General features: G+C 38.9%; 1 protein-coding gene across 6 annotated transcripts in view; it reads left to right on the top strand.

The window, feature by feature from the left end:
• KLF12 (KLF transcription factor 12) overlaps positions 1 to 12,399 on the top strand; it is a 450,478-nt gene that overhangs the window by 415,304 nt on the left and 22,775 nt on the right. For all 6 annotated transcript variants that reach the window (XM_082859606.1, XM_082859602.1, XM_082859605.1 and 3 more), the window contains one exon: positions 11,809 to 11,966. In XM_082859606.1, the coding sequence (XP_082715732.1) occupies positions 11,809 to 11,966 (158 nt within the window). The remainder of the gene's footprint in view (positions 1 to 11,808; positions 11,967 to 12,399) is intronic.

Raw genomic sequence — 12,399 nt, 5'->3', positions numbered from 1 at the left:
GATAATTCTGGCTAATGGTTTATCAATTTTATTTATCTTCTCAAAGAACCAGCTTTTAGTTTTATTGATCTTTGCTATTGTTTTCTTTGTTTCTGTTTCATTTATTTCTGCTCTGATCTTTATCATTTCTTCCCTTCTATTAACTTTGGGTTTTGTTTGTTCTTTGTCTAGTTCCTTTATGTGTAAGGTTAGATTGTTTATTTGTGATTTTTCGTGTTTGTTGAGGTAGACTTGTTTTGCTGTAAACTTCCCTCTTAGAACTGCCTTTGCTGCATCCCATAGGTTTTGGATTGTCCTGTTTTTGTTGTCATTTGTCTCTAGGTATTTTTTTGATTTCCTTTGATTTCTTCAGTGATCTCTTGGTTGTTTAATAACGTATTGTTTAGACTCCATGTGTTTGTGTTTTTATGCTATTTTTTCGCCAGTAATTTATTTCTAATCTCATAACGTTGTGGTTGGAAAAGATGCCTGATATGATTTCAGTTTTCTTAAAATTACTCAGGCTTGATTTGTGACCCAAGATGTGATCTATCCTGGAGAATGTTCCGTGTGCCCTTGAGAAGAAAGTGTAATCTGCTGTTTACGGATGGCGTGTCCTATAAATATCAATTAAATCTGTCCGGTCTATTGTGTCATTTAAAGCTTGTGTTTCCTTAATTTTCTGTCTGGATGATCTGTCTATTGATGTAAGTGAGGTGTTAAAGTCCCACACTATTATTGTGTTACTGTCGATTTCCTCTTTTATAACTGTTAGCATTTCCCTTATGTATTGAGGTGCTCCTATGTTGGATGCATATAACATACAATTGCTATGTCTTCTTGGATTGATCCCTTGATCATTATGTAGTGTCCTTCCTTTTCTCTTGTAACATTCTTTATTTTAAAGTCTATTTTATCTGACATGAGTATTACTACTCCAGCTTTCTTTTGATTTCCATTTGCATGGAATATCTTTTTCCATCCCCTCACTTTCAGTCTGTATGTGTCCCTGGGTCTGAAGTAGGTCTCTTGTAGACAGCATATATATGGGTCTTATTTGTGTATCCATTCAGCGAGCCTGTGTCTTTTGGTTGGTGCATTTAATCCATTCACTTTTAAGGTAATTATCGATATGTATGTTCCTATTACCATTTTCTTAATTGTTTTGGATTTGTTTTTGTAGGTCCTTTTCTTCTCTTGTGTTTCCCACTTAGAGAAGTTCCTTTAGCATTTGTTGTAGAGCTGGTTTGGTGGTGCTGAATTCTCTTAGCTCTTGCTTGTCTGTAATGGTTTTGATTTTTCTGTCAAATCTGAATGAGATCCTTGCCAGGTAGAGTAATCTTGGTTGTAGGTTCTTCCCTTCCATCACTTTAAATATATCATGCCACTTCCTGCTGGCTTGTAGAATTTCTGCTGAGAAATCAGCTGTTAACCTTATGGGAGTTCCCTTGTATATTATTTGTCGTTTTTCCCTTGCTGCTGTCAATAATTTTTCTTTGTCTTTAATTTTTGTCAATTTGATTACTGTGTGTCTCGGCATGTTTCTCCTTGGGTTTATCATGCCTGGGACTCTCTGCGCTTCCTGGACTTGGGTGGCTATTTCCTTTCCCATGTTAGGGAAGTTTTCAACTATAATCTCTTCAAATATTTTCTCTGGTCCTTCCTCTCTCTCTTCTCTTTCTGGAACCCCATAATGTGAATGTTGTGTTTAATGTTGTCCCAGAGGTCTCTTAAGCTGTCTTCATCTCTTTTCATTCTTTCTTCTTTATTCTTTTCTGTGGCAGTGAATTCCACCTTTCTGTCTTCCAGATCACTTATCCCTTCTTCTGCCTCAGTTATTCTGCTGTTGATTCCTTCTAGTATATTTTTCATTTCAGTTATTGTATTGTTCATCTCTGTTTGTTCTTTAATTCTTCTAGGTGTTTGTTAAACATTTCTTGCATCTTCTCGATCTTCGCTTCCATTCTTTTTCTTTGGTCCTGCATCATCTTCACTATCATTATTCTGAATTCTTTTTCTGAAAGGTTTCCTATCTCCACTTCATTTAGTTGTTTTTCTGGGGTTTTATCTTGTTCCTTCATCTGGTACATAGCCCTCTGCCTTTTCATATTGTCTATCTTTCTGTGATTGTGGTTTTAGTTCCACAGGCTGCAGGATTGTAGTTCTTTTTGCTTCTGCTGTCTGCCTTCTGGTGGATGACACTATCTAAGAGGCTTGTGCAAGCTTCCTGATGAGAGGGACTGGTAGTGGGTATAGCTGGCTGTTGCTCTGGTGGGCAGAGCTCAGTAAAACTTTAATCCGCTTGTCTGCTGATGGGTGGGGCTGGGTTCCCTCCCTGCTGGTTGTTTGGCCTGAGGCAACCCAACACTGGAGCCTACCCGGGCTCTTTCATGGGGCTGATGGCGGACTCTGGGAGGGCTCACGCCAAGGAATACTTCCCAGAACTTCTGCTGCCAGTGTCCTTGTCCTCATGGTGAGCCACAGCCACCCCCTGCCTCTGCAGGAGACCCTCCAACACTAGCAGGTAGGTCTGGTTCTGTCTCCACTGGGGTCACTGCTCCTTCCCCTGGGTCCCAATGTGCACACTACTTTGTGTGTGCCCTCCAAGAGTGGAGTCTCTGTTTCCCCCAGTCCTGTCGAAGTCCTGCAGTAAAGTCCCGCTAGCCTTCAAAGTCTGATTCTGTAGGAATTCCTCCTCCTGTTGCCGGACCCACAGGATGGGAAGCCTGATGTGGGGCTCAGAACCAGTCCAGTGAGTGGACTTATGTGGTATAAGTGTCCAGTTTGTGAGTCACCCACCTGGCACTTACGGGATTTGATTTTTTTGTGATTGCACCCCTCCTACCATCTCACTGTGGCTTCTCCTTTGTCTTTGGATGTGGGGTATCTGTTTTTGGTGAGTTCCAGTATCTTCCTGTCGATGACTGTTCAGCATTTAGTTGTGATTCCAGTGTTCTCACAGGAGGGAATGAGCGCATGTCCTTCTACTCCGCCATCTTGAACCAATCTGGCCTTGTTATTTATATATACCTGTATGAGCAATTAAAAACTATTTCAGGGGCTTCCCGGGTGGCACAGTGGTTGAGAGTCCGCCTGCCGATGCAGGTGACACGGATTCGTGTCCCGGTCCAGGAAGATCCCACATGCTGCGGAGCGGCTGGGCCTGTGAGCCATGGCCGCTGGGCCTGCGTGTCCGGAGCCTGTGCTCCACAACGGGAGAGGCCACAACAGTGAGAGGTCCGCATACCCCCCCCCCCAAAAAAAACAAAACAAAACTATTTCAATAATTTATGTAAGTACCACATAGTTAACTGATATAATTTCAGTGTTCTTTAATAAAACAAATCTCTAGTGGAACATAGACCTGGTTAATGACAAACATAAAATAGACGGAGGCTGTGTGGATGGTCGTTTAAAAAGTTTATTTACGGTTCCCTTACAATATCTCATTAGAACTGTATATTTGCAACAATTTATATATGTTTTAATATTTAAGACACGGAGTCTTATTATATACTGTCCTTGCCTAGGGTATATCCAAACAACTACCTTAAGACTGAATCTGCCTTATAAGAAGATCCTTCTGATATGGAAAAATTAACCTGTTTATATCAAATTCTGCCCTAGAGCAGTGTTACGGTGAGACTCCAGCCCTTGGGAACATCCTCATGGGGTAGACTGTATTTCCCAAGTTCCTTTCTCTCTTCCTTTCCCGTCACCCTTTCCAGCACCTACTGATATGCCAGCTTCTAGAGAGGCATGCATGTGACCACATCTTCATTCTTGAGGAGTTTAAAGTTTATCTTTAATGAAATAAGGAGAACTTATTTTTCTAACTTAGCACAATTCTAGAGGGTCTCAAAATCAGATGGGTTCGAGGGCCACACCAATAAGGTAAATGCATAGTGCTGTCCTTAAGGCAACAGGGAGTTGTAGGGCTCGTGCCAACCTGAGGAGGACAGCGCCTGCCTTAAAGGCATTCTGATTAATTAATCCTGTTCAGACCTAGAAAGTATTTTTTTTTTAGGTTTAAATGATCCATCAAGCTATATCTCCTGGCATGAAACATAATTTAAACCCCAACGTTTCCTGAAGAAATTCTGTGGAAACATTCTTCTGAATATTTCAGTAAGTTATATGTCTTCTGTTCCATGTCCAGTGTAATTCAGAAATCCACACTTGTGGGAATTCCCTCGCATCCAATGGTTAGGACTCCGTGCTTTCACTGCTGTGGACCCAGGTTTGATCCCTGGTTGGGGAACTAAGATCCCACAAGCCGCAAGGTGCAACCAAAAAAAAAAAAAAAAGAAAAAGAAAAAAAAGAAATCCGCACTTGTTTCAGGACCCTTGTTCCATTCGGCATTATGAATTGATTTTATGGGGAAAAGTCTTTATGATGCCTACAGTGTTCCCCCAAAAGAAAGTTTTGAATAGATATTGCCTATCGGAAATGGATCTTTTTTGTTAACAAATAATCCTCTCTCAATTTGTAATATCAATTCATCATAAAAGTTTGATAGTATAAGCAATCACAGCAAATGCCATTAATGATTCATTTTTGTCTGTTTATCTATTTTACTTTTTGCTTACACAGCTTATGATTTTACTTACTTGCTAAAATATGATGAATCAGGAGATTCTGAGATCTGTAACAGAGCCTGTAACAGTTCTGAGTATTTTAATGGTTCTAGATAGTAGTGAAAAATACTTAGTAGCAGCTGTTATTTTTAAGGAAAATCATGATATACTATGAATCTATCTGCAGACCCACCTAAAAAAACTTCGTTGGTAAACCCATTATATTTTAATTAGTAGGAGATTTCATATATTAGAATAATAATTAGAAATACACTTTGACACATTCTGTTCATATGAAAAAGTGTCAAATTCTAGTGGAATGTATGCCAGGATTGAGCTTTGGGACATGTTTCAGCAAATGTATTACTCTTGATTTATACATTTTGTGAAATGGATTTATTTTTATTGGATCCAGATTTCAATGTAAAGTGGTGTATAATGTTTTAGTCACAGCTTCTGGAGAGATTGGCAACTACTAATCTTACAATTTCAAGTCTGCTCGAAAGTAGTTTTCTGTAGGAAACTATGGGCTGGAATGAAAGAGGTGAATCTGTGAATCAGTGAATCTGTGCTGCCTTGGAATGTAGCTTCTGGAGACTGGAGGATGAATGCATCTAACGCCTTTTTCCCAATTCACGTCATAGAAAAGGCACTGACATGGTTTGATAGAAGCTAGATAGAGTCTGTGATAGTACGGAAGAGAAGTATAAAGATTCCTGCTTCTGAGAGCCATCTGCTGGCTAAGAGAAAGCCTGCAAAAAACCCACAAATGTCTGGCTTGTCCACGTGAATAGAATCTCAATTACAAAGATTTATGTAACTCCGGTTTAACTGAAATTCTCATCAATTCTTTTTTTGGCATGTGGCCTCGATATTTTTTTTTGTATATTTATTGGAGTATAACTGCTTTACAATGTTGTGTTAGTTTCTGCTGTACAACAAAGTGAGTCAGCTATATGTATACATATATCCCCATATCCCCTCCCTCTTGAGCCTCCCTCCCACCCTCCCTATCCCACCCCTCTAGGTGGTCACAAAGCACTGAGCTGATCTTCCTGTGCTATGCAGCAGGTTCCCACTAGCCATCCATTTTAATTTGGAAGTGTATATATGTCAGTGCTACTCTCTCACTTTGTCCCAGCTTCCCTGTACCCTGCTGCGTCCTCAAGTCCGTTCTCTATGTCTGTGTCTTTATTTCTGCCCTGCCACTAGGTTCATCAGTACCCTTTTTTTAGATGCCATGTATATGCATTAGCATATGGTATTTGTTTTTCTCTTTCTGACTTCACTCTGTATGACAGACTCTAGGTCCATCCACCTCATTACAAATAACTCAGTTTCATTCCTTTTTATGGCTGAGTAGTATTCCATTGTATATATATGCCACATCTTCTTTATCCATTCATCTGTCAATGAACATTTAGGTTGCTTCCATGTCCTGGCTATTGTAAATAGTGCCGCAATGAACATTGGGGTGCATGTGTCTTTTTGAATTATGGTTTTCTCAGGGTATATGCCCAGTAGTGGGATTGCTTGGTCATATGGTAGTTCTAATTTTAGTTTTTTAAGGAACCTCCATACTGTTCTCCATAGTGGTTGTATCAATTTACCTTCCCACCACCAGTGCAGGAAGGTTCCCTTTTCTCCACACCCTCTCCAGCATTTATTGTTTCTAGATTTTTTGATGGTGTGGCCTCGATATTTCATTCTCAGCGTGGTGTTTGATTTACTAACAAGGAAGTAGTTCTTGCTTCCGTCTCTTCTGTGGCAGAAGCTGATTCAGAATTCCCATAGGTGATATTTATCTCCTGTTGAGAACGATTTTAAAGCAAACTTTGGAAAACAGTACAAAATATACTCTTAAAACTGAATGTTCCCCCTTCCCTTAAGGTAACTCTGTCATGCAACCAACTCTAAATGCTTTTTTGGTACAATTGTAAATAAACTAAAATGGCAGGGAAGGAACTAGTTCTGTGGTCTTGATGGTCAAGGAAGACTTAATCGCATACCACTGCCAAACCCAGTCTTCTAAAAACATGTCCCTGGAAAGAAATATGTATTTTACAACAACCTGAAGACAGTATTTTTTAAGGTAGATTAATAGTAAGTAATACTGAGTACCTCTACAAATAAAACAGTTTACCTTAAAATTCTCAAGAGAAAAGTACATTATAGCAGACTACGTTTAAGAATGCTTTTATGTGCTGTTGTTTTCTATAATAGGATTAGAGGGGAAATTTAAATGATACAGATTATTTTGTTGCTTTTTCATAGTGTGTTACATGCTGGTTTATATTCCTGTTTACCTGAGTCAGTAGAACATATTAACTAGGATTGTGTTCTGGAGTCAATCAACCACTTGGGTTCAAATTCTGGTGTGGTCACCAACTTTGTTTTGGCCTCGGTCTTAACCTCTCTTTGCCTCAGTTTCCTCTTCTGTAAACTAGAGGTACTAATAATAGTACAGAGAGTTGCTTTGAAGCTTAAGAAAAAGCTTAAGGCATTTAGAGCGGTGCCTGGAACATGGTAAGCATTCTGTAAATGTCAGCCGTCGTGGTTATCCTCAGCCATACTCCTTGGCGTTCTGTTGAGATGATATATGTGAATTTGCTGAAGCACCTTCTATCCCTCTGTTTTCTGCTCTTGTTTTAAAATTTAGGATGTGTGTGTCCTCCCTTCCCAGCCTTAAACGAATGTCCTGGCTTCTTTTTTCTAACTCCTATAGAAACTCCAATTTCAGTGAAGGGCGTCTCATCACACTCAGGTCACACGTGACAAATGGCCTTTTATTACATGTTGATTACAGTTAACCTTCATTTCTTTCATGGCAGCGGTGTGGTGCCTTCTATTTAAATAGAGCTGTTCCCGCATATGACTTTTCGAGCCTCTCTGGGTTTAATTCTAATTTAACCTGCCATTCCAAGTGGGACTGTTGTGTAACTGAAGGCGTGATGCACTCATTTGTTTTCTCTACGTCTAATTATCACAACGCAGTGCCCGTGAGGCCCCCTCGGGCATTCGTTCACTTTTCTAAATGGTGGAACCTTCTGGGGAAGGGAGTGGGCCTTTAGTTATTGGTCTTTTGAACTGCACGGATATGTTTATTAGTGCAGTGTCTGGGAACACACTAGCAACTCTTTTACCCTGACCATTTTCATCATACCGGGCTTATTACCAAGGATTATTGGAAGAATCCTCCGCTGGCATAAGCAGTAGTTTCTTGCGCATTTCCATTCTTCAGAACAAGGCCAACTTTTGAAGCACACAAGTCAGTGTGTGTGCATTTGAGGATACCTGAAGTGCTTTGGAAACGAAGGGCACATGGCTTTCAGAAAGCATAGGAAGGGCAGGATAGAAACACCCAACATGTAATTATAGCTGTTCTGTTACCAAATACCGTGCTTTTGAGCCCCAGGGTGAGACGGGACAGGATGAGTTAGAGTCATTCCTTCACCCTTTTGCACTCACCTAGATGCTTACCTAGGATCAAAGGGAAGCTTTTTCTTTCATTCACCAGCATCTTATTCGTGTTCAGAGGGATCTCAGCAGTCTCCCACTGAGAATTTTAATTGTAAGCCGTGCTTTAGAATGCCATTCTCTTGAACTTAGAGCAAAGAACCAAGGCACTTATATGTACATGTGGTTTTAATGGTTACCCAGAATCCCAGATATTCAGTAGCCACTTTGTATACTATAGCATTTAAAACATGAAATTTAGGGAAATGAGAGTAAGAGTGAGGAATTGAGTGACCATTATTGGAAGATTTGCAGTCAAAGGATCCTGGTAAGGATTAATTAACCAATTAAAGATTCATTAATTAGTTGATTATATTAAATTAAAAATTAGGAATACCTGACTTAATACACTCTTCCATTCATCCATCTATTCATTCATTCTATTTAGCAAACATTTCTTATATGCCCACAATGTTCTAGGCTCCAGAGACACAAAAATACTTGGTACCAGCACCGTGACTATCAGATTTTCTGCCATGGACTTGGCGTGGCCAAACACCCAACCCACAATTGTCTTCCACCTACAGTGCCCCCTAACTGTAGGATCATGCCGTGGGCCCCAGTACAGCAGCAGTCCTCTGCGGAGTTGGGTTGTCCTCTCCTCTTCCTGTGTTCTTTAAGCTCTTCTGCACTTTTTATTCTTTTTCACTTCAGCCCCACTTACCTTCCTGCCTTTCCACAAAGAGATCAAATAAGTTCTGAAAGGTACAGGCTAGCCTAAGTTTCTTTGATGTCTTCTGAGGATGTCTCTACCATTTAAAAAGGGGAACCAGGGAAAATTTTACCCACTGAATATCATTTTAAAGCTAGTTTTTGCTGGGTCCAGCTATTCATTGCACATACCTTTTTAAAAATTATTTTTATCGTCATCATCATCTTTACACATATACCTTTAGGTGGTTGTTCTTCATAATGTCCTAAAACATTTCACTTTAAAATGAGGAAAACCAGGGTATGAAGTTTTGTAGAACATTAAGGCCGTCCACCTAACCTGTCTTCATTTAATGTAAATTCAGAAATCTGAGTGCAGTAATTTTATACCATTCTATAGCCCTTGCTTCCCCTTCTCTGCCTGCCATATAGTTCAGTAGTTGATTGACTATATAGCAGCATTACTTCAGTCCCTTAAAGACCTACTTAGTAGTTACTCAGTTTTTTATTTCAGATTTATTTTTCACTTTTCTCTGTATACATGTATACATAGCAAGATAAATAGCGAAAGTCAACTATGGGCAAACAATATGTGTGTGTGATTATGCTTAGTTACATTTAGACTTCTGCATACTAGTGTGTAGAAATTATTGTACAAAACAGAGGGTTCTTATTATAGACTTTAAGTTATAATTTGAAGGGAAGAAATACCATATCATATTCTCAATTTGAAAGATGTCAAACATACCACAACGTGAAAGTTTCTATTTTTGAGGGCCCCCAGTGACAAGATCCATATTTGTTTTTATGACTAGATATTCAAGAAGTGAATGACTGTTGCCCTCTTATCACACACACACACAGTCTTAATTATTTGCAAAAATCACAGCCTATGCCAGCACATACCTTGTTGGGAGTGACTAAAGCTGTTCTCTCATGGGCACACCTGTCACACTATTTTGACTCTTTTCACAATAGGCTCCAATCCCTACAACTGAGTCAATGGTGTGAAAAACCACAAATCCGTATTGAGTGATAAGAAGGCTGAAAAAGTGGCTTAGCTCTCCCATATGTTCTTTCCTTCAACTACTAGAAACCTTGCACAAAACTGTTTAAGATACTAGTAGATAAACATCATTTATATTTGATCTTATCTAATAATATGAAGCTTTGGCTACTGACTCTGTTATCTGTACAAGTGAAAAGATGCACTGGAAACCTAAAAGGCAAGTACATGGAAGGAGACATTCAAAACAAGTTCACTGGCGCAATATTATAGTGAAATATTAGAAATAATTTATATGTCCATCACCTAGGAAATGGATTTTAAAATGCTGAGATGATATTCTTTGGACTACTCCCGTATTTCATCTGAGTCAAGTATCAAGCAACTACAGCCCGTGGATCAATTACAGCCCACTATTTGTTTTGTAAATAAAGTTTTATCAGAACATAGCCATACTCATTTGTTTATATACTTATCTATAGTTACTTTCATGCTACAATTGCGGGGTTGATTTGTTACAACATAGACTGTATGACTCTCAGTCAAAATAAAATATTCACTATCTAGCCCTTTACAGAAACAATTTACCAACTCCTGATCTAGGTTAAAACACCATCTATTGTAAAATACACCATTACTTTATATACCACTAAGAAAGAAAAAAAAGTATGTCAACCTATGACAAGCTGTCAAATGTCAGAAGCATCCTGCTTTTAGAGACATTAAAATATTAAAATATTCATCTTAGAATCAATGAACTGCGGTATATAGCATTTCAAATAAACAATACAGGGTATCCATGTGAACAGATCTCAGATCCTCCGTGTCAAGTGAACAAAAGTCAAGTGTAGAACAATTTGCAGAATGATGTGAACAGCATATTATTTATTTGTCTCTTAAAAAACACCAAACAATATAATGAGTTTCCATGAATGCAGATATATATCAGTAAGCGTGATTTAAAAGAATTGGAAGAATTTAAAGAAAGCTGATGATAGAGGTTTTCCCTGAGAGGAGAAGGGACCAGGATAATGATAGAAGGGGGGGGGGGGGTATCGTTATCTGTTGAGTTCAGGTTTTTCAAGGATTGATTTATTAATAGAAAGGAATTTAAAAAAGCATCAAAGCATGGAAAACCTGGAAGAAAGTAATGTCAAAGTATTAATAGTGGTAAATTTTTTATAGTAGGAATATGGGTGATTTCTTTTTTGTAGTGTATTTCACTGTAATTTTCAAGAACTTCATGAATAACTAAAGAAGATGAGTCATGCTCTTCATTTCTATCTCAATCAAAAGACATTAAGGTTGGAAGAAGTACATGTTAATCAGTTACCTGACATTACAAACTAATCCTGTTTTTCTACTGTGGCATTAAGGTTAAACAATGTAAAAATCAGGGCCAAATTTCATAGTTAAAACTTTTTTTCATAATGTGGTACAGCTAATCTTTCAATACAGTGAACTTTATTCCTCACCGTGAAAAACCACCAACGAGAAAAGTCAAATGTCAGGTGCATGTTACAGAGCTGAAATAGCTTGTCATGAGTCATGTTACTGATGTACTGATGTCATTTCTTTCAACCCGACCTTACTTGTTTTGAAATTACGTTGTGATTTTACACGATTGTATATGTTGTCACATGCAATTCAGACCCTTGTGTTACTTATTAAATGCATTCATTTTGTCATTTGTCTATGGCAGGTCTTCCTAAAATATGCTCTGTAAGTGTCTTCACAAGTTCAAAACTTTGAGGGATAGTTTTAACACCGCCAGATTATTTCTTTTGATGATGGGGATCTACTCACTCACCACTGCTTTCATTTAGTTTTTGTTCTTGTCATTTTATTGTTATTTTAAGCATGTCTTTCTCTCCCTAAGAGTGTTTCCTCAAAAATAGGTCTAGCTGCCTGCCTTCAAGATTAAGAAATGAAATGTGTCCCAGAAGGTGACAGCGGGAAATGTGGACATGGGACCTTGAGTCTGTATGAAGCTGCAGGCTATGAGCCTCAGGTGTCATGGCAATGGAACCAAACAGAGTGCTGTATTGCTCACCATTTAAATCTTTTTCTTTTTCCAGTTCAATCTCACCATTTAGTATTGAGAGCACAAGACGCCAGAGAAGGTCTGAATCCCCAGACTCCAGAAAACGGCGTATCCACAGATGTGATTTTGAGGGATGCAACAAAGTGTACACAAAAAGTTCTCACCTGAAGGCTCATCGAAGGACACATACAGGTACAGCTCTGCAGGGCGTCTCACCTGAGGGTCGCTGAGAGTCCGGAAAGGGCCAGCTGCTTGGCTTTGGAACCATGAGTGTGCTGGAATGTTCTGTGCTCACCCGTCACATGTGCATCATATGGTCCTTTCCGAGTGGAGTACATTCCCTCTCTCAGTTGAAAAAAGGCCTAAGTCTTCATGAAGTTTAGCAAGCAAAGAAGTATTTCTTTTGTGTCTTAAGGACTTTTGAAATAATAGTACGAACACGGTGGTCTAGTCTTTTTCATAATCAGCGTTGCCACTTAATCGTTGTCTAGTTATTAGGTTTTAAAATGTCCACATAACATACCAAACAAGCTGAACAAAATCATTCTCTTAAAGTTATCGTTTTCACCACCACTTAGATCATGTTTTTCTCCCCTTGATCTCATCCCCCCAAATAACCAAACAG

Source organism: Leucopleurus acutus (genome assembly GCF_964270905.1).
Source record: "Leucopleurus acutus genome assembly, chromosome: 18".
In the NCBI taxonomy this organism is placed as follows: Eukaryota; Metazoa; Chordata; class Mammalia; order Artiodactyla; family Delphinidae; genus Leucopleurus; species Leucopleurus acutus.
This window is presented reverse-complemented; position numbering and strand designations above follow the sequence as displayed.